This window comes from Equus przewalskii, chromosome 17 (assembly GCF_037783145.1).
Source record: "Equus przewalskii isolate Varuska chromosome 17, EquPr2, whole genome shotgun sequence".
Classification (NCBI taxonomy): Eukaryota; Metazoa; Chordata; class Mammalia; order Perissodactyla; family Equidae; genus Equus; species Equus przewalskii.
The window spans coordinates 3,215,073-3,237,055 of NC_091847.1; the positions used below are offsets into that span (position 1 = coordinate 3,215,073).

The window sequence follows — 21,983 nt, forward strand, 5'->3', positions numbered from 1 at the left end:
GGAGTTGGGGGAGGAGGGTGCTATTGCCATCTAATGAGTAGGGGCCAGGGATGTTGCTAAACATCCTGCAACGCCCAGGACAGCCCCTCACAACAAAAAGTTATCCTATCCAAAACGTCAACACTGTTGAAGTTGAGAAACCCTGATTTCCATCTTTTAATTCTCTTGTCTAATTGCATTGGCCAGAACAACAAGAACACTATTAATTATCCACGGTGATCACTTCTGGGAAGATGGAGCAGACATACTTTTCCCCATGCTTCCTGCTAACTACAACTAAAAGCCCTGGACATTATACGTAAAACAAACATAAGACGACTCTGAAATGTGGAAAGCGGCAGGTAGACCCACTAGGGATCTCAGACCCAAGAAATGACACAATGGTAACTTCTCTGGGTTTTCTTTTTGCCTCATATACCCCAGACGAAGAGCTAAAGAAGTCAGCAATCCAGAAGTGGCAATGGGCACAGACCAAAAAGCCCCAAGAAAAGCCTTCTCAGTCTACCGAAAGGATCAGGAAGGGGAAGCTTAGCAAGACAGAAACTTTCAGATAATAACCACTCTATTCCAGTGAAACACCACCAACCAGCTGTGGTCCCACCCCCACCTACACCAGAAAATGACACGTGGGGAGCCTAGACTTCTGCCCTCGCCAGGATTGTATCAGAGAAGGCAGAGTAGGAAGCCGTCCTTGATGGGCAGTAATGAACCCATCCCTCACAGTGTCAGTGAAGACTGCTGGGGACCCTGGGCTTCCACTACCACTTGGCAGTATTGGGGAGCCCCTTTCCCTCCATGCTGGAGTGGTGTCAGAGGACACCAAGTGGAGAGTCAGGCCTTTCACCATCCCCCAGCGGTAAGAATGCCACTCCTTCCCCAAGGCTATCAATGGAGGCCACCTAACAAGGCACTTATGATCCTCCCAGCCAGAGTGCTACTGGGTAGGCCTGCTGGGGGGCTTTAATTCCCACTCCCAGGCAGCAGTGAAAAGGAACCTCTACCCGCCTTGAGAGTCAATGGAAACCATGTGGAGATCTTGGCCTTTTACCCCCATGTGACAGTAAACTGCTGGTACTCCCATCTTCCCCTGCCAGAGTGGTGACAGAGGGAGCCAGCTAAAACAGGATGTTTAAACACGACCCAGAGTTCTCACAACATAATACTCAAAATGTCCGTATTTCAACCTAAAAATCACTTATCACACTAAGATCTGAGAAAATATCAATTTGAACAAGAAAAGGCGATCAACAGATTTCAACACTGAGATGACAGAAATGTTAACCATTATTTAAAAAGTGCTTCAATGAGCAGTTATGAACACACTTGAAACACACGGAAAGTAGAAGGTCTCAGTAAAGAAACAGAAGATATAAAGTAGAACCAAATGGAAATTTTAGAACCGAAAAATCCAATATCTCCAATTTAAAAAAACCCCCACAAACTCATGGATAGATTTGACAACAGAATGGAGAGAACAGAGAAAAGAATGAGCGAGCTTGAATACAGAACAGCAGAAATTACCCAACCCACAAAGTAGAGAGAAAATAGACTGAAATAAAATGAACAGAGCCTCAGACACCCGTGGGACTATAACAAAAGATCTAATATTTGTCTCTGGAATTGTGAAAGGAAAGGAGGACGAGGCAATGCTGAAAAAGTACTAAAATAAATAATGGCTGAAAAGTTCACAAATTTAGCAAGAGATATAAACCCATAGATTCAGGAAGTTGAGCAAACTTACAACAGGATAAACCCGAATAAACCCACATCAAGGCATCATAGTCAAACTTTCTGAAAACTAAAGGCAAAGATATGGAAAGTAACAAGAGAGAAACAACACATTACTCATGAGATGAGAAATTTGGATTTCTCATCAGAAACCGTGGAGGCCAGGAGGAAGGGGCACAACACTTTCCAAGGGCTGAAAAAAAAAGAACTGTCAACCCAGAATTCTATGTTTACTGAAAATATCCTTTGGAAATGAGGGGGAAATCAAGACATTCTCGGGTGAAAGAAAACTAAGAACACTAAGAGAATTGCCAGCAGACCTACCCTAAAAGAATGGCAAAAGGAAATTCTTTAAACAGAAAGGAAATGATAAAAGAAGAAACTTTGGAATGTCAGGAAGAAAGAAAGAAAAAGTAAGCAATAATATGGGCAAATACAATAGGCTTTCCTTTCCTCTTGAGTTTTCTAAATTATGTTTGATGATTGAAGCAAAATTTGTCACACTGCCTGATGTGGTTCTGATGTGGTTCTAAATGCGTGTAGAAGAAATATTCAAGAAAATTATATTTCAAATAGGAGAGGGTAAATAGACATAAAGAGAAGTAAAGTTTCTATACTTCTCTTGAAGTGGTAAAATGATGCCACCAGTAGACTGTAATAAATTTGTATACATATAATGTAATGCCCAGAGCAACCACTTAAAAAAGCTATTGAAAGAGATACACTATAGGGGCTGGCCTGGTGGCATAGTGGTTAAATTTCTGCCCTCCGCTTTGGTGGCCCGGAGTTTGCCAGGTCAGATCCTGGGTGCGGACCTACACACCGCTCATCAAGCCATGCTGTGGCAGCAGCCCACATACAAAATAGAGGAAGATGGGCACAGATGTTAGCTCAGTGACAATCTTCCTCAACAACAACAACAAAAAGAGATACACTCTAAAACACTATAGAGGAATCAAAACGGAATTCTAAAAAATGTTTAAGTGACCCACAGGAAAGTTAAAACAGAGAGGAAAACAGAGATGTGAAAAACAGAGAACCTAGAAAACAAAAAATAAAATGGTGGACTCAAGCTCTAACATATGAATACTTACATTAAGCATAAAAGGCCTAAGTACATCAGTTAAAAGACAGAGACTGGCAGAAGAGATTAAGAAGCATGACCATCTATGAGAAACTCTTAAAATATAGTGTCATAGGTAGGTTGAAAGTAAAAGGATGGAAAATGTATATCATGCGAATAGTAACCAAAATAAAACAAGAGTGACTATATTAATATAAGATAAAGTAAATTTCAGAGCAAAGAAACTGACCAGAGACAGAGAGGAACATTACTTGATGATAAAAGGGTAAATCTACCAACAAGACATAGTAATCCTAGATGTGTACACATCAAACAACAGAGCTGCAAAATATGTGAAGCAAAAACTGACAGAACTGAAACAAAAAATATGAAAATCCACAATTATGGCTGGAGACTTCACTATCCCCTCTTAGTAACTGATAGAACAACTAGACAGAAAATCAGCAAGAATATAGAGTTCAATACCACTATCAACCAACAGAACCTAATTGACACTTTAAGAATACTCTACTCAAAACAGCAGAATATACGTTCTTTTCAAGCACCCTTAGACCATATACCAAGATAGTCCATCTACTGGGCCGTAAAGGAAACATCAACATATCTAAAAGAATTTAACTCATAGAGTGTGTCTCTGACTACAGTGGAATCAAGCTAGAAATCAGTAACAGAAAGGTAACAGGAAAATCTCCAAACACTTGGAAACTAAATGACACACTTTGAAATAATCCATGGGCCAAAGTCTCAAAGGAAATTTAAAAAATGAACTGAATAAAAATGAAAATATAACATAATCAAAAATTGTGAGACAGACATAGCTAAAGCGGTGCTGAGAGGGAGTTTATAGCACTTTACATTAGAAGAGAGGAAAAGCTTTGAATCAATCATCTAAGCTCCCACCCTGAAAATCTAGAAAAAGATGAGTAAAATACACTCAAAGCTAGAAGGAGAGAGGAAATAATACAAAGAGCAGAAATCAATAAAATCAAAAACAGGAAAAAAAAAGCAATAGAGAAAATCAATGAAAACAAAAGCTGGTTCTTTGAAAAGGTCAATAAAATTGACACACCTCTAGCAAGATTGACAAAGTAAAGAAAGAAAACACAAATTGCCAATATCAGGATTGAAACAAAGTGTATCATTACAGACTCTATGGACATCCAAATGATAATAACGGCATACTATGAACAACTCTACACATATAAATTTGACAACTTAGATGGAATGGACCAATCCTTCAAAACCCACAGATTACCAAAACCCAGCAAATTACCAAAACTCACCCAGTATGAAATAATTTGAATTGTCCTTCAACTCTTAAGGAATTTATAATTTAAAATCTCCATAAAGAAGTCTCCAGGCCCAGATGGTTTCACTGGAGAATTCTACAGACATTTAAAGAAGAATTCACATCAATTCCATATAATCTCTTCCAGAAAATAGAAGAGGAGGAAACACTTCCTAATTCATTTTATGAAGCTAGTGTTAATTCTGATACCGAAACCAACAAAGTCAATACAAAAGAAGAAAATTACAGATCTCATGAATATAAATGCAAAAATCCTTAACAAAATATTAGCAAATGGCATTCAGCAATATATAAAGAGAATTATACACTGTGACCAAATGGGGTTACCACAGGGATGCAAGGCTGGTTCAATATTAAAAAATCAATCAATGTAATACATCACATTAACAGGCTAAAGGAGGAAAATCACTGACGCAGAAAAAATTTTGACTTTAACACCACTCATGATAAAAACTCCCAGAAAACTAGGAATACAGGAAACTTCCTCAACCTGAGAATGAGCATTTCCAAAAAACCTACAGCTAACATCATACTTAATGGTTAAAGACTGAGTTCTTTCTCCTAAGATAAGGAACAAAGCAAAAATGTCTGCTCTTACTACTCTTATATACTAGAAGTTCTGGCCAGTTCAATGAGGCAAGAAAAGGAAATTAATGGCATATAGGTTGGAAAGGAAGAAATAAAACTGCCCCTATTTGCAGATGACATGATTGTCTACATAGAAAATTCCAAGAAATTTATAAAAAGCAAAGTAAGTTCAGCAAGCTTGAAGTTAACACACACAAATCAATCATATTTTTATATACTAGCAATGAACACGCCAAAACTTAAATACCACTTTATGCCAAAATTAAAAATATAGCCCCATTTACAATCCCTCAAAAAAAAAATACCTAGGTGTAAATCTAAGAAAACATGTATAGGACATATATGTTGAAAACCCCAAAACACTGATGAAGGAAATCAAAGAAGATCTAAATAAACGGAGTTCACGGACTGGAAGACACAACAAAGTAGAGATTCCGTTCTCCTCAAACTGATAATTCCCACCAAAATCCCAGAAAGCTTTTTTGTAGATATGGACAAGATTATTCTAAAATGTATATGGAAAGGCAAAGGATGTAGAATAGCTAAAAGAATTTTGAAAAAGAAGAATAAGGTAGGAGGAATCAGTTTACACAGCTTCAAGACGACTTAGTTAGCTACAGTCAAGACCGCATGGCATTGGCAGAGGGGAACACAGGTCAATGGAACAGCATAGAGAACGCAGAAATAGACCTACAAATATGCCCAAGTGATTTTTGACAAAAGTGCAAAATCAGCTCATCGAATGAAGGTTGGAATTCTCAATGAAAGATGCTGGAGCAACATTCACAGGAAAAAAAATTTTTAAAGAACCTTGACTTAAGTCTCACACCTTTTACAAAAATTAACTCAAAATGAAAATGGATCGTGGACCTAAATCTAAAATGCAAAACTATAAAACTTTTAGAAAAAAAACATTGAGGGAATCTTTGGGCAAAGAGTTCTTAGATTTGACCTGTAAAAGAGAAATTTAATAAACTGGACTTCATGCAAATGAAAAACTTTTGCTCTGCAAAGATCCTCTTAAGAAGACAAGAAGACAAGCTACAGACTGGGAGAAGATATTTGCAAACTACATACCCAGCATAGGACTAGTGTCTAGAATATATAAAGAATTCTCAAAACTCAACAAAGATTCCAATTAGAAAATGGGCAAACAACATGTACTGACATTTCACCAAAGAGAATACATACATATGGAAAATAAGCCCATGAAAAGATATTCAACATTATTAGCCTTTAGGGAAATGTAAATTAAAACCACAAGGATATAACATTACATACCTGTCAGAATGGCTAAAATTAAAAAAATAGCGACAACACCAAATGCTGGAGAGGATGCAGAGAAACTGAATCACTCATACATTGCTGCGAATGTAAAATGGTACAGACTTCCAGAAAAGAGTTCAGTAGTTTCTTAAACCAGAAATCGTAACTACCACATGACCTGGCAGTTGTACTCCTGGGTATTTATTCCAGAGAAATGACAACTTACGTTCACACAAAAAACTGTACACAAATGTTCACAGTGCTTTATCTGTGAAAACTGAACGCTAGAAACAGCCCAGACGTCCTTCAGCCGGAGAGTGGTAAGAATAACTGTGGCCCATCCATACCACGGGATCTGCTCAGCAATAAAAAGGAACAAAGTGTGGATGCGTGCACCAACCGGGATGAATCTCCAGGGAGATATGCCGACTGAGAAAAGTCAACCCCATAGGCTACGTGCTGTATAATTCTATTGTATAACATTAGGGAAGGGACAAAATGTCAGAAGTGGAGACAATCAGTGGTTGCCAGGGTTGAGAAGGGGTTGGGGTGGGCAGAAGGCGGTGTGGCCATAGAAGGGCAGCAAGAGGGCCCATGGTAATGGGATGCTCCGTGTCTTGACTGGACCCATGTCAGTATCCTGCTGTGACACTGTGCTATCGTTTTCAGGATGTGGGGGAAACTGGTTGAAGGGTACCCAGGGATCTCTGAGTTATTTCTTAAAACTGCATATGAATATACAATTATCTCAAAATAAAAAGTTTAATTAAAAATGCATCAGAGGGGCTAGCCCCGTGGTCTAGTGGTTAAGTTTGCGCACTTTGCTTTGGTGGCCCAGGTTCTCTGGTTGGGATCCCAGGCGTGGACCTACACCATTTGTCAGCCATGCTGTGGTGGTGACCCACATACAAAATAGAAGCACACTGGTAACAGATGTTAGCTCAGGGCAAATCTTCCTCAGGGGAAATAAAAAAGCATCAGAGGTGAGGGTGGCCACTCCTGCCTTTCTCTGACTGTTCTGGGAATGTGACTGGTGCACCATTGCCTGGCCTGAAGCTGGCTGTTGATGGGATCAGTGTTACCACGGTCTGGCCTTCCAAGCCACACCTCCCTGCCCCATGACCCTGCTTGCAGCTGCCCACAGCCTCTGCCCATAGTTGGCCGCTTTCGCCCATTTTGTCACGTCTGGGATTCCAGACCTTCCTATGGTTGGTGATAAGCAGACGGGACAGTGTAGGGAAGAGCACTGTGGGAGGCACAGAGCCCTCTGGACATGGTGAAGGAGAGGGAGAGGATGGCATTGCTGACTTGCTGAGCTTGGACTGAAATTCAAGTGTTACCTTTTTCCTGACCAGGGAGCTGAGTCAAGGATAGTTCTTTTCTTCCGTCCCAAACCACCCACCCCATAAACCCAAACCCATACGTTCTCCAAGACGACTGAAGTAGAACATCAAATTACAGTTGCGATCAGAGCTGACACTTCATTTGGCTCTTGGTACTTAATGGATTCCACACCCCGCAAACATTCGAATAAGGTATTAGAATTCTCTGGCCAACACAGGCTGCAGTGTCCCTGGTCAGGAGGTCCTGAGAGATCTTGTGCCTCAGCTACCCCCAGAGAGGGACCAGCAGGAGCATGCGACCCTGGTTTAGGGAGTACAGGCCCGCCCAGGGGACATGGGTGGGTGTGGGATGGAGGGGGCTTGGGGCAGCGGGCTGGCACCTGTATTTGTAGCCCCGCAGGACTCTCTGGATGCTGACTGCTGCTTTGTCCAGGGCCTGGCTCCTCTGTACCTCCAGCAGAACGTCGTGGCTTTCCTGGGACAGGAGAGACCTCATCATGTAGCTGCCCCCCACCCCACACCTGGGGCCGGGGCTCTGTCTCCAGAAGTCAGGGTGTCTTTGTCCATACCCACTCGTGGGAGGGCAAGCAGAGCAAGGGCCCTCAAACTGATGCTGATGTGGCTGAGAGATGGGAGCGGCAACTACACTCCCAGCCCCGCGCCAAGAACTTCCCATTTTAGCTCTTTCTTCTTGTATATTCAATCTGGCGAATTCCATTTCTGCTCTAGAGAACCCAAGAAGGGGACAAAAAATTTCCCTGAAGTTGTTTTATTTCCCCAAATTCATGAGAAATGTACATTCAAGTGTATTACAGTATATAAGTGTGTTACAGTGTATCATGCTTGTTTCATATAAAAGTGTTTCCTTCAGCCTTTGAGTAGGATTCGCAGTGTGAAGAGATGAGCAGTGTCTGCCCTGGGCTGTGACTGTCCCTGGCCCACCTTGGTGCTCCCCCGGATCCCTATGTGGGGCCTGCCATCCAAACCCCTGGAGGATCTGGTAGGGAGACTGGTAAGGAGAGGCCTGGGGCTCCGTGGCCCCTCCTGCTCCATCAGCCTTGCATCAAGTGAGCAGCGAGCCTCTGTGTGCCTGGTGGGCACTGGGGACAGTGAGATGGACTAGACCCTGACCGTGGCCTCGAGGAGCAGTGAAGGAGGGGAGGGGTGGAGGGGCAGGCACTCTCTTCCCCTCCGACCATCTGCCCACACTGGCCTCCCCCTCCACACCTCTGTGGCCCTCGACGGCTGCCCCATCCTCCTGGGCAGTGTCCTGGGACCTCTCAGATGCCTTCCCTCTGCCAGCCTCACCTCCCCAACAGAATCTGAAGCCCTCTTGCCTCTTCCCTTCTGTCTGAGACCGGAGCCCCAGCACCTGGCCTGACTAATGCACGGACAGATGGACAGGCGGCCCGACTGGAGGGTGGGGCCGGGAGGTCTCTTTGGGGACATGACAGTGGGTGGGCAGGCTCTATGGGGGAAGAGGAGGGAGTGGAGCACTCAGGAAGGGGCTGTGGGGATGGGGTGGGGTGCTCGGGTGGGCTGGAAGAGCAACCTTCTGGCCTGGTCTCTTCCTCCTCCTCCTCACTTTGCTCACCTACCCGAGGCTTATGAGGCCAGGGGACATGGAGGTCCTCTCCACAGTGGCTCTTTGACCCAACTCACAATCCTGGAGGGCCAGAAGGCCGGTCTCGGGAGCTAGGGGCTGTCAGCTGCCTCTGTGTGACCACGGGCCTCCCGGGAAGCTCGGGGGAGGTGGTAGTGGTCACACTCAGCTGCTGAAGGACAAGTGCTCCTAGGGTGAGGGCAGCCAACACATGCCTCCTCTCCTGACAGCCAGCTCCCTGGGGCTCTGGAGAGGTGGAGCTTCCCCAGGCCAGACAAAGCCCCCTGCTGCAGACCAGGGCTCCTGGCACGGCAGAGGCCAGTTCTTGGGGACAGCAGAAGCCCATCCTGAGTGGCTTCTTGTTCCTGCCCCGTGGCTTGGAGGCAGCCCCTCCTTCTCCTCAGGCCTTGCCCTCGATGGGCTCTTCTGAGAAGCCGCCTGCACTTCTGCAGCCTGGGCTGGGCCCTCCACATGCTCCCCTTGCTTCCCTTCCCCCCAGAGTGGATGTCTAAAATGGGGGTGCCTCTGGCCGGGGGCCACACGTGGAGCAGGCTCCCAGCAGCGCAGGCTCAGGGAGAGTGAGTGGATGCCACCCGGTGGGCACTGGACAACCCCCACACGCTCCAGGAGGCTGAGGGCCAGCATGCTCCTCAGGGTCTCACCTTCAGGAAAATTTTGTTCTTTCCCACTTTCCAGTCTTTGTCTGTCCCCAGCCACATCTCGGCGATGCGCAAGGTCATCTGGCGAAACTTGTCCCGCAGCTGTCAAGGAGAAGCAGAAGTGGCTGGGTGGGGTTGGAACAGGGACCACAGGCAGGAGGCGGAGGGTCCCTCAGAGATTTCCTTAGGGATTCAAGTCTTGCTCCTCCCGCAGGTTTCACATTGGAGCTGCTGGGCCGGGACACAGGCACATGGCACCTGGGACCAAGGGCCGAGCCAGGGGCGCTCAGGACCTGCGACCTCAAGGCCACCTCTTTTTGCAGGGCCTGGGGCCTCAGTGTGGCTGTTGGACACTTGGGCAGCCTGAACTTTAGGATGGCTGAGTGTTTGAGGAAGGATAGGAAGGACGTCCTGCCTCAGAGAGCAGCCTGACATTCTGTCATGAAAGCCCGTTTCCTTGAAACTCTCTTAGAATGAACACATTCAGCCAGCAGCCTCATCCAGACCCCAGTGTGAGCCCACCCCCCTCACTTCCCGGGCTCAAGGAGCGGGAGACGAGGAGGGAAAGAGGAATAGGGGTCACTTCGGAGCTTGGGGTCCAGGAGGGGCCCTGGGCATCGGGACGGCAGCCGAGGACCCCCTTGGAACCGGGGTCGGGGCTCCCGAGGCGGCGGGCCGAGGACAGGGCAGCACCTGCGTGCGCTCGGCGCTGGGCAGCAGGACGCGGAAGCGGCGCGCGAACTCGTCGAAGGCGTAGCGGATGGGGAAGCCCGACTTGCGGATGTGCACGGTCTCCATCATTCCCGAGTACCGCAGCTGCCGCAGGCACAGCTCCCGGTCGAAGAGCTGCGGACGGGGAGGGGGCGCTGACGGCGGGCAGTCCCTCCCGGCCCCCGCACCGCCCCTTCGCCTGTCCCCAAATCCGGGTGAGCTAAACTAGTGCTCGGTTTCATTGAAATTCTATGTTGAGAGCTATTTGGATGAAGTCGCTGAAAAGTCCTCTAAGTCTTTGCAAGGAGCTAAAAGTTGATAGATAACGACATTGTGACATCCACAAGAACACTAAATGCTGCCCTCCTCAGGAGATGCAAAGTACTGTGACTATAAAGGTTATTTGCATATGCCATGTTTAAAATGTTTTAAGTGCCCCAAAACAATGATTCCAAAGAGCGGGGTGTTGGGTGGGGCGCTGCACCGCGGGGGCTCCCTCTAGTGGGAGGAAGAAATGCGCTCCCCCGGGTCAGAAAGCATTCCCGTCCACTTCCTCTGTCCCTCCCTTGGAGGCGTGCTGGCCAGCAGGGAGGAGTTTGGCATAACGCTTTGCACAGAGCTGTTGGGTCCCAGCCGGGGCTTCAAGACGGTGCATGGCATGGCCTCTAGAGAGGCCCCCTCAGCCTCCAAGCCCCGGGTCTCTGAGGTCTCCGGCACACCTCTAATCCGGCAAGCCCACCAGCAGGTGGTTACCCACCTGGAAACAAAAAGGACCCCAGAGGCAACTGCTTGTGGTGTCCAGGGACACACAGTGGTTAGTCTTGGGCAGCTGGTTAGCTCCCACTTATGGAGCGTTAATCTTTACGGCAGCCCCACGTGGTGGGGTACTTAGCTCCAGTTTAAAGATGAGGTGCCATGGGCTCAGGGCTGGGCTCCTAAGTGGCTGAGCTAGAATTCAAACCGCAGCCTCCTGGCCTCTCAGCCTGCACTTCCCCTACGCCCACACAGCAGGCCGCATCTGGCCAAGAGGATGTCTTGGCCAACAGCACCCACCAAACCTAAGCATCAGCCTCAGGCCCCCTGCCTGTCCTGCAGCAGCTCTGGCGGGCAGTGTGGGTGTGGGCAGAGGGCCTCTGGGAGCACAATTATTATCTAACATCCGTGTATTGTGCCTACAAGGAAGATACATTCTGGATTTCCTGGGACAGGCTCAATTTCATATAATTTTATTATTTTCAAAAAGACACTTTAATGCAATATTTTTTTCCCTTCTAAGATTTTTTTGGGTCATTTTATCTCCTTTCAGATGGCATCTCCTGGTTTTCAGAGTCCTGTCTTTGAAGCTGTGGTGGGCTTCCCAAGACGCGGGTCAGGGACTCCTGGCCAGGCAGCCGGCTCCCTCCCCACCCCACCCCTACGCAGACAGAGCGGCTCTCCAAGGCCTGCTCGGCCTCAGGAGTCGGCAACCAGGAGTTGGCAGCAGCCTCTAAAATACTACAAGTGTTTAGAAGCCCCTTACTGAGTGTGGTTTGTAAGGCAGCCACAGGTCCACTCCTTGCTGCCCTCTGCAGGCAGGCACGACACTGACTCCACAGAAGAGAAAACTGAGGCTCAAGGGAGAGAAGCACCCGCCGAGCTCACAGGGGCGAATGGCAGGGCCGCAACACCTGAGGGCTGGTGAGCCAAAACCCCAGAGCAGCCCAGGCTGGTCCCATCTACCACATGGGGGCAGATCATAGCTCTAATGCTGGCCAGGCCCTGGTGGAGGGAGTGACAGCACCCTGGCTGCCGTCAAGCTTCTCAGGAGATGCCCTCCCTCCCTGCGGGCCCCCAGCCCCCTCATTACCAGTGGCTTCTTGTACTCGTTGGGTTTGATGCAGCGGATGAAGTAGGGCTGGCAATTGGTCAGGATTTTCATCAGCTGGTCGAGGGACCGCTTGAACTGGCCCGCCAAGGTGGGGGGCCGCTTGCTGGAGTCTGTAGACTGTGGGCAGAAGCACAGGGCGCAGGTGGGGGCTGGGGAGCGCAGCCTGGGGCATGGCTGACCCATAGCACATGGAGGGCTTCTGCCGAGGTCCCGCAGATGGGCAGAAGTGCGTCCTGCCAAATCCCAAAAGCTGGAGACGCGTCTTCACCCCTCAACCCCTCTGAGAAGAGGATGCCATCACTGGCATTTACTGATAAAACGGGTGGCACCTTCCTGTTGTCCTGGTTGAATCTGTTCCCTGAGACCTCCGGGACATGCTCTGGTGGCCCAGCAGGGCCAGGACAAGGCTGTGCTCTGGTCTCAGTGGCCAAGAGTCTAGCCTGGCTCTGGGAATGCAGAGGGTCTAGCCTGCTCCACCTGGTTTCAGACCTGACAATTCCTGCACAGCCTCACGGTTCTTGGTGCCTCCCTGGGCCTGCTTTGCATGTGGCCATGCTGTGGTCTCTGGGCACCGAGGCCTCAGATCTCCCACAGGGGTGGGGTTGGGGAGACAATGAACGGTCAAGGGCACCTCAGTGTGGCCAGCGCTCAATGCATGGCACGGGGTGGGCTTGTTATGCTGGCCCCATCTCCCCGCTCCTCAGCAGATGACTCACAGGGCTTTTCTGGGACAGTCACTGTTAAGGGGTGGAGGCATGGTGGGCAGTGGGTGGGCAGACCCCCAACTTGCCAGAAAGTCCTGGGCTGCCCTGACGAGCACCAGGGGCTCTCTGCTGCCCACCTCCCTGGCCAGCAGCATTCAGTGCTGCTGCTACCAGACTCCACACACACACCACAACACACACACATAAAATACACACATGTCACATGCGTACACCCCCCATACAAAACACACACACGTGCCACACAAAACATACACCCCTACAGGCATCGTGCACATGCACTACACCACACATGCACACACACCCCGCACATGCAACACACACGCAGAACACACACACAGACCAATATAGAAACATAATAATAATTTTAACAAAAGCAGACATGCCCTCGAAAGATCACTATACCCTCAGAAGCAGGTACAGCCATGTACACCGGCCCCCGGGCCACTGCCCACGTGCAGCGGCAACACCTCCTCCTGTTTCTCTCTCTTCTGCGCCCTGACTGAGAGAGCCCACTGCAGGCCATGAGTCTCCCTGAGGGCACCTCTCAGCCCCCCGAGGCCCTAGGGACGGCCAGACCCAGGAGGCCCTGGAAGGGCCGTGACGGAGCCCACCTTGAAGAGCAGGTTCCTGGCCTTTGCCTTGAGGATGGTCCCGCGGCCAAGCTTGGTCTCTGCCGACTCCAGATTGAAGATCTCCCTCAGGAACTTGTTTTCAGAGGAGTGGACCAGGGCAAGGATGTCTGTGCTCAGTACATCTCGGTTCTTCTCCAGGAAGCCTGTGGGGAAAGCAGAGGCCACGTGCCAGCCCAACTCAGCCCTTCCTGCCCCCTACGCAGGGCAAGAGGAGGTGATGGGTGAGGATGCTGGGCCTGCCAGGAAGTCCTGAGGAGCCCCTGAAGCCATTCTCTCCACCCTCCCGCGTCTCCGTGTCCTGCCAGCAGAGCCACCTGCACCCGGGCATGGCACCCCATCTCCGCCCAGTGCCAAGATGTGTCACCTCTACATCTAAACCCCTCAACTCCCCATCCCCACCAAACCCTGCCTCTCAGTCCGGGCTGCCGCCATTCCTCCTGCCTGAACTCCTCTGATCACCTGAGGGACCTCCTGGAGCCGGGCACTGCTGTGCCATCCCCGCCTAAACTCTTTCTGCTCCTCGCTGCCAGGCATGCCTTCCTCCTCATCTTCTCCTTTCTCATTTCCAGCACCCCCTTCCCCCGCCTCCTCCTCTCCCCACCCTGCTCTCCAGCGGTGCCAGAACGTGCTGGAAGGGCTCAGCTGTCCCATGCCTCCAGCCTCCACGGGCCGTCCCAGGTGCTCTTCCCTCCTGAACTGCCCAGGCCAACTCCTGCTCATTCTTCAAGGCCAGCTCCAGCGTCATCTAGGCCAAGATGCTCTCCTGGCCCAAGGTGGGGTGCGGGGCCCTCCTTGGGGCTCCCACCACCCCCTGCGCAGCCTTTCTCATGGGCCTGTGGCTCCGTTCAGGGGTGGTCTGAGGACTTTCCATGTCTTCCACCAGCCGCGGCTCCCTGGTGCGGGCCGGGAAGACCACGGTCAGGAGTGAGTCCATCTGCTCAGCCTCTCCCCAGCCCCAGCCGTCGCCATGACCTCCAGGGACCTCAGGAGCCGACCATCGGCACAGCCGACAGAGTGTCTGTTCAGCATGCGGTCTCGGTTTCCCAGAGTGAGATGCCCGAGGGCTCTCGGCAGGGCTCTGGCCACTAAGTTTTTCTGGGTGACCTCGGGCAAGTCTGATTTGGGCTACTGCTTATTTACATAAAGGAGCTAAAAATAGAAAGGAAGGAAATGGAGAAAATGAAGAAGACGCCCTCCCCCATAATTCCTGCTTGTTCCCATTCCTGAAAATCTGGCAGCCTGGTAATATCTGGGGAGCTTCCAAGCTTGAGAGGAAGGCATGGCCACTCCTGCCCTCGGCTCAGAGCCCAGAGGCAGCTCTGGGAGAATCTGTGTCCCTTCCCCGGACGGCCAGGCTGTGCAGGAAGGGCGGCTTCAAAGCCCCCCTGAGAAACCAACAAGGGGGGGCTGCCTTGCTCTTCCTGGAAGTCCACAGGGAAGGAGGAAAGGAGTGAAACACCACTTGGCTCACTGGCTCCCAGGACGGGGTGTGCGTGTGTGTGAGCATGTGTGTGTGCTTTGACACAACAGTTTAGGAACCAAGCATGTCTGTAAGTCACTAAGGAGACCCCGAAGAACTGGGAGCACAAGGCCCCTCCACTAGCCCTGTTCTGGGGCCTTGGAAGGTCCTGCTAGGGCCAGGGGTCCCTCCAGACTGAAGATTGAGCCTCCAGAAATCGGGGAGAGGCAGGGATATGGGCTGAGTTGCAGCCCCTCAAAATCCTTACGTTGAAGTCCTGACCCCCAGTACCTCCGAATGTGACTGTATGTGGAGACAGGCCTTTAAAGAGGTGTCTAAGTTAGAATGAGGCTATTAGGGTGGGCCCTAAGCCATTATGAATGGTGTCCTATAAAAGGAAGCAACTGGGACACAGACACGCACAGAGAGTAGAGACACCCGGAGACGATGCCATCTAGAGGGAGCCAACCCCGCCAACGCCTTGATCTTGGGCTTCTGGCCTCCAGAACTGTGAGAACATAAATGTTCATACCGCTCTGGGGAACTTTGTTACAGCAGCCCCAGCCAACTAACGCAGGCACGGATTTGGGGGTGACCTCGCCATGGTAGAGTGGACTCGCCCTAAAGCAGGGCACAGACTCACACTGAGAAGGCCACTGAACAAGAGTTGCTTCTCAGAGCTGGGCTCAGCGAGGGTGGGGGGCCTGCTGAGGGGCTTCGCTCCTGGGACTCTGAGGATTGACCCTGCAAGGGCATGACCTTGCCTTTCCTTGCCCACTCTGCCCCCTTTCAAGGCACCCCACCTTTTAGTGGGGTGCTCTGTGCATACCCGCATAGCCTGGTGTGGGGGTCTGGGGAGACTTGAGTCACGCATGGAGAGAGAAGGGAGCCTGTTTCCCCCACTTCTGCCCCAGGTGCCTGATAGAGGAAGGAGACCGTCCCAGGAGCTCTGGGGGTGCCATGTGGCCCTCACAGAGCTGGGAGGGAGGAGAGCGAGTGTGCACTGCGGGGCTCAAGGGCAGCTCCCAGGGCCACCCTGAGAGAGGGTGGCATAAGCCCCTCCCCCAGCTCTGTGCTGGGGTCTGCCCTGGGCAGATGGGGGCACTCCGTGTGTCTCCAGGCTTGGGTAGAGCCCCCGCACCCCAGTGTTCTCCAAGGGAGGGGAGGGCTGAGGCAGCCCGGGCTGCACCCGCAATGGGCAGAGTTAAGTGGGGCCTCAGTTGTCAGCACAGTGGGCGCCCAAATGAAAACCACCAGGCTCAGCTTGAACGAACATTAATAGAATTTTGCATTCAGAAAGTCTAGAAGCTACTTTAATCTTAGCATGCATGAAAGTTTCATGTCACTTCAAAAAATAAAACTTGGTCTGGAATTACCCGTGGAGGTGGGACAGGCTCAGTGTCTTCTTTGTTCTGGGACTCTGCCCCGCCGGCTCTGGCTTCTCCCTTTCTGGAGAGCCCCAAAGCCAGGGTCTGGCGGGAACTATGAAGGAGACACCCCACCTTCTCATTTCTCTACGGAAATGATGCCCTGACCGCCCAACACCTTGGCACTTCTATGCGGAGCACTAGCCCTTCCAGCTGTCTTGTCTCTCCAGCCGGAAAGCCTGCGGAGTCGGCACTGACTTCGAGTTTCCAGCTGAACAGACCAGAGCGCCTCCTCATTTTGCCACACAAGCAACAGAGAGTGACACTACAGCTGCCCACCCCGTTTTCCTGACTGCAGCTGCACACGGGCCACCTTTCTCATTTTTCCAAGCACATCAATAGGTTGGCCGCCCCAGGCCTTTATTTCTCCAAGCAAAACCATGCCTGACTCTCTCTCAACAGGTACAAACATTGACTCAAATGCATTAAAGACCTAAACGTAAAAGCTAAAAAGAAAAACCTCTTAGAAGAAAACATAGGGGTAAATCTTGGATTAGACAATGGTTTTTCAGTCATGACACCAAAAGCATGAGCAAAAAAGAAAAGCTAGAGAAGGGGACATCAAAAAGAAAAACTCCAAAGGACACTATCAAGAGAGTGAAAAGGTAGGCCAGGGAATAGGAGAAAATATTTGCAGATTATAAATGTGATAAGGTACTTATGTCCAGAATATATAAAGAACTCTTACAACCCAACAATAAAAAGACAACCCAATGAAAACATGGGCAAAGGATTTGCATAAACTTTTCTCCAAAGATGATACACAAATGGCCAATAAGCACATGAAAAGATGCTCAACATCATTAAGTATCAGGGAAATGCAAATCAAATTCATGTCGAGACACCAGTTTAAACCCACTAGGATGGCTATAATCAAAAGACAGGCAATGACCTGTGTCGGTGAGGACGGAAGGAATGGGGACCCTCATGTGCTGCTGGTGAGAATGTAAAATGGTGCAGCCACCTTGGGAAACAGTTTGGTGGTTGCTCAAAAAGTGAAACAGTTACCACCTGACCCAGCGATTCCTCTCTGAGGGAAATACCACCAAGAAGTGGAAATATACGCCCACATAAGAACCTGTACATGAATGCTCATGGCAGCACTATTCAGAATGGTCAAAAAGGGGGAACAACCCAAATGTCCACCAACTGATAAAGAGATGAACAAAATATGGATATTCACACCATGGACTGTTAGGCTGCAATATAAAAAAACGAAATACTGACACGTCCTACAACATGGATGGACCTCGAAAACATTATGCTGAGTGAAAGAAGCCAGTCACAAGGACCAGATGTTGCCTGGTTCCGTTTATATGAGATGTCCAGGACAGGCAAATCCATAGAGACAGAGATTAGCGGTTACTCAGGGTTGGGGAGGGCTGCGGGGAGTGAGGAGTGACTGCCGTAAGAGGTTTCTTTGGTGGGGGTGAAAAGGTTTTAAAATTGTGGCAGCAGTTACACAACTCTGTGAATATACTAAAACCGTTGAGTTGTACACTTAAAATGGGTGAATTTTATGGTATGTGAATTATATCTCAATAGAGCTATTACCAAAAACACCCCAAATCCGCCTGGTGCGTTCCGTTCCCTCTGTCCCACTGCTCGCTCTGTAAAATGAGCCCGTGCTCTCAGCCGCCTTCCGCGGCCTCTGGGAGTGATGGGGATTTGGCAGGAAGGGGCTGCAGAGGAGCTGCTCCTACCTTCTGCCTGATAGTACACCTTGCCGGCAAAGTGGGCGATGCCAAACCTAGCATCGTAGATGTTCCTGGGCTGCAGGAAGGCCTTGTTGTTGGCATGGACACTGTTCAGTTTTTGCAGCATGGTGATGTCTGTGCCCTGGAAGAACGCAGACACCCTATGGGCTGAGGTCCCAGAGTCCCGCCACAGGGAGGTCAGCTGGGCCACCCACCGGGCTCAGGGACTCCCGCGGGGGGGGCAAAGCAGCTGGGCTCATAATGACTGAGGGCCTTTCTACAGACAGGAAGCTGACGCCCAGGGGTCGGTGACCTGTCACAGTGAGAGAGCGCCCAGCAGGGAGCAGAGACCTGGGCTGCTGACCTCCACCACCGGCTCTCCTGCTCCCCCATTCCCTACAATCGTCCAGGCACCTTAGCCCTGGCTTCTCCCTTCTCTGGACTCAGAACTCTTGCTGACTGCACTCGAGAGTCCATCTCCCCGGGACAGGCAGAGTCCCCTGAGGGCGAGAATGCAAGGGCTTCCTTCTCTGTGCCCTCTGCAGCCCTGGGCCATGGGTGCTGAGCAAGCCCCCTCCTGGGGTGTGCTCTTGAACCTAAAACATCAAAGGCTGAGATTTCATTCTGCTGGGGAGGGGGAGTGTGGGTAGAGCTAAGAGGCCTTCCTGCAGGAGGTGGCCTGAGGTGGGCCTTGAAGGAGAGGAGGGTTTGATTAGGATGGGGCTCACGTGCTCATTCCTGGCAGGGGTTTCAGCAACCCTGGGAACAAATGGGCCACCCCGTGGAGTCTTGCAACCTTGAAGAGGAGGCCCATGGGCCGGGTCTCCACCCATGGGTCAGTGGGCCCAGGGACGCACCTGTGGGAAGTGGCTCTCTTCGTCCAGGAGGGAGATGATGCTCATGGGCTTGAGGGCCAGCAGGTCGAGGGTGGGCCGGTTGTCGGTGTAGTGGATGTAGTCCCAGGCAATGCCCTCCGAGCGGTACTCCTCCTGCTCCATGGTGAACACGTGCTGCACAAAGAGCTGCTGCAGGTGCTCGTTGGCGAAGTTGATGCAGAGCTGCTCGAAGCTGCGGGGGCAACGCCACCGCCCGGGGGCGGCGCAGGGTTAACTCGCTCCCCCCGTGGCTGGCAGGAACCACGGGGTCACCAGCCCAGTGCACACAGCCACTCCCGGGCACAGGGAGCCTTCATGTGCACTGGACGCGCACCCTCCCTCTTCTCTCTGCCTCCGCCACCGGCACCTCCTCCAGCCCGTGGCAAATAGAGAGAAACGAGGAGGCTCAGTCTGTCATTCAGTCCCTGCCTTTGGCTCCTTACAGTCCCCCAGAGAGCCCTCTGCCAGACCTGCCTGTCCGGACAGAGAGACAATCCTTGGGGGACTGAGAGTCCTGCAGCAACCCAGCCCCATGGACGAGTGGTCGTGGAGCTGAGACAAGCTTCTAGAGGTCGGGTATTGACTGCTGGGCCCCCTCGCATCAGTCAGACATACTCCTCCCCCTGTCCCGATCCTACCCCCTGCTCTTCCTCCTGGGCTCCCCACCTTGGGAAATGGCCCCTCACTCGTCCCCCTGGCTCCAGTCAGAAACCAGGGAGTCTCTCCTGGGGAGGAAGGAAGGCCTCTCTCCCTCCTCCCCAGTTCCAGTCAGTGGCCAGAGTCTGGTCCGTGCTCCAGCATGGAACCCTGCCCTTTTCCTTCCTTTCACTCCCACTGCTGCTGCCTTAGTCTGGGCCGCCCTCGTTGCTCACCTGGAGCACAGTAATGGCCTCCTGATGGCTTGCCCTGCCTCCAGCCTCGCCCCTCACCTCAGTCTCTGCAGGCCAGTAGAGGGAGCTTTCTGACATGCAAATCTGATCACGCTCGTCCCTGCTTTGAACCCCCCTGCTGGCCTCCCCAGTGTTTTCAGGAGCCGGACAGACAGCGACACAGTAGAAAGCCTGCCTCTCTCGCAGGAGTGGCCCCGGGTCACTCGGGACTACTCGCTGTGTGAAGGCACCCAGTTCTTTCCTGTCTCTGAGTCTTCACACGTCTGACGCCCCCTTCCTCTCCTTCCTGTGACCTGGCTTGTTCTGCTCATCCTTTGGGTCTCACTTAGGGCTTTCTCCTTCAGGGTAGGTTGCCCATTTATGCAAAACTTCATCATACCTGAGACTGGTTGTTCAATATCTGTTAACCCAAGAGGTGAGGGAACCAGTCCACCGTGCTCGCCACTCCCGACACAATGCCAGGAGAGTGCTCAGTGAGTACTTGCAGACGGCGAGGCCGAGCAATGCAGCACTCCTTCGCCAGGCACCCAGACTCAGCCCTGTCACAAACCCAGCTTGTAGCTCCCTTGGGGAGGGGTCCCTGCATAAATGGCCAGAACCCCCACAACCAACCACTCGTCTACCTCCAAGGTGCCCAAGGTGTGCTTGGTCTGCTCGACTGTCCCTCTTGGGGACAGATACGGACGATCTGAATCACATTTGTCCCTACTGTGTCCTGCAACTCCCATCACATTGGGCTCAGCTCCGCCAGCATTGCCCATTCCAGCTGTCCGCTCAGCTGGCTCTGGGAAGCTGCAATCCCAGTGTGCTTGCATTCACAATGGCTTACGTCTTGATAATCCTGGCTCCCCAAAGGGCCTTCTCAGACTTCACTTGCAGACAGGGCCTTGGGCAGGGAGGTGCCAAGGGCAGGCTAGCCCCTTGGCTCCTCTGACAGGGCCCAGAGACCTCCACTTGGAACCAGTCCTAGGCTCTGTCCTGCCAAACCCTTCAAATGAACCAGACTCACCTGGGTGAGCTAGGTGGCATCTAGAAGGCTTCCTGCTTGCCTGTCCCACGGTCCTCATTTTCCTCATTCGACCGCCTCCTGCTACTTCCTAATGCTCCAGAGCATCACCTGTCCTTATTTGGCCCCACAGCCTGGCTCCCTTCAACACCTTTGTCTTCCCCACCCCCAGCTTCCATCACAGTCACAGCTGGATGTGCCCTTTCCAACCTGCCTCCCGGTTACAGCTCTTCAGCCTTCAGTTGGGGTGCTGGGCCACTGGGCCACTGGGCCACTGGGTCAGAGGTGACCTGCCTCCACTTACTCCTGCCAAACTCAAAAGTCTGAGATGGTCCACAAATCCTCTGCCTGCCCCCACTCCCCAGTATGATATCCCACCTAAAGATGCAGTCGAATCGGTGTGACTGATTTCCATTTTCACCGTAACCTCACGTGATAATTCACTCTAGTTCATGAGGAGAGCGGATGGCTCAAGAGAGGTGACAAATGCTGGGGCCTCAGCCTGGCTCTCGGGATGCTTTTGGCAATGAGGCCTTCTCTAGACGCGTTGTGGTGCAGGGGGAGGGGCACAGGCCACCTGCCTGCAGAGGCTCGGCCTGCCGCGTGGACCCCCAGCCCCTGTGAGTGGAAGTGAGAGGCCCTGCTCCCAGTCCAGCCGCTCCTGGAGGGCTGGGGAAGGAATGGCTGCCCTCTACTTGGCTCATTTAGAGAGGAGCTAAGCTTCTCTTCCATTTTCTGAAAGCAGGTGAACTGAGATTTTCATACCTATTGTTCTCGAAATTTTCAAAGCCAAATATGTCCAAGAGGCCGATGGCCCTTCGCACATTTTTGGGGTCCTGGGCAGGTGGAGTGAAAATCGCAGCGTTGATCTTCTTGACAATCCACAGGAAGAGGTGCCCATAGATGCCCTGAGGAGACAGGGAGAAGCCCATGGCTTTCACGCACAGGAGGAAGGCTGCCCCTCTCTCCAAGTTCCGGGAAAGCCGCATGCGCACTGGATCTCAAGGACCTACTGAGGGATATTATCTCTCCTTTACAGGCAAGAAACCCAGCCTACAGAGGCCAGGAAGCCCACCGTCACCAGGCAGGTGATGGCAGAGCTGGGACTTGCTCA

The 21,983-nt window shown here is 51.3% G+C and overlaps 1 protein-coding gene across 3 annotated transcripts in view; it reads right to left on the reverse strand.

Moving 5' to 3' along the window:
- The window catches only part of MYO7B (myosin VIIB), a 91,870-nt gene that overhangs the window by 30,888 nt on the left and 38,999 nt on the right, over positions 1-21,983 (reverse strand). For all 3 annotated transcript variants that reach the window (XM_070579473.1, XM_070579475.1, XM_070579474.1), the window contains 8 exons: positions 21,635-21,777; positions 18,956-19,166; positions 18,105-18,240; positions 13,495-13,658; positions 12,138-12,275; positions 10,274-10,426; positions 9,584-9,682; positions 7,699-7,793 (listed from right to left, as the gene is read on the reverse strand). In XM_070579473.1, the coding sequence (XP_070435574.1) occupies positions 7,699-7,793; positions 9,584-9,682; positions 10,274-10,426; positions 12,138-12,275; positions 13,495-13,658; positions 18,105-18,240; positions 18,956-19,166; positions 21,635-21,777 (1,139 nt within the window). The remainder of the gene's footprint in view (positions 1-7,698; positions 7,794-9,583; positions 9,683-10,273; positions 10,427-12,137; positions 12,276-13,494; positions 13,659-18,104; positions 18,241-18,955; positions 19,167-21,634; positions 21,778-21,983) is intronic.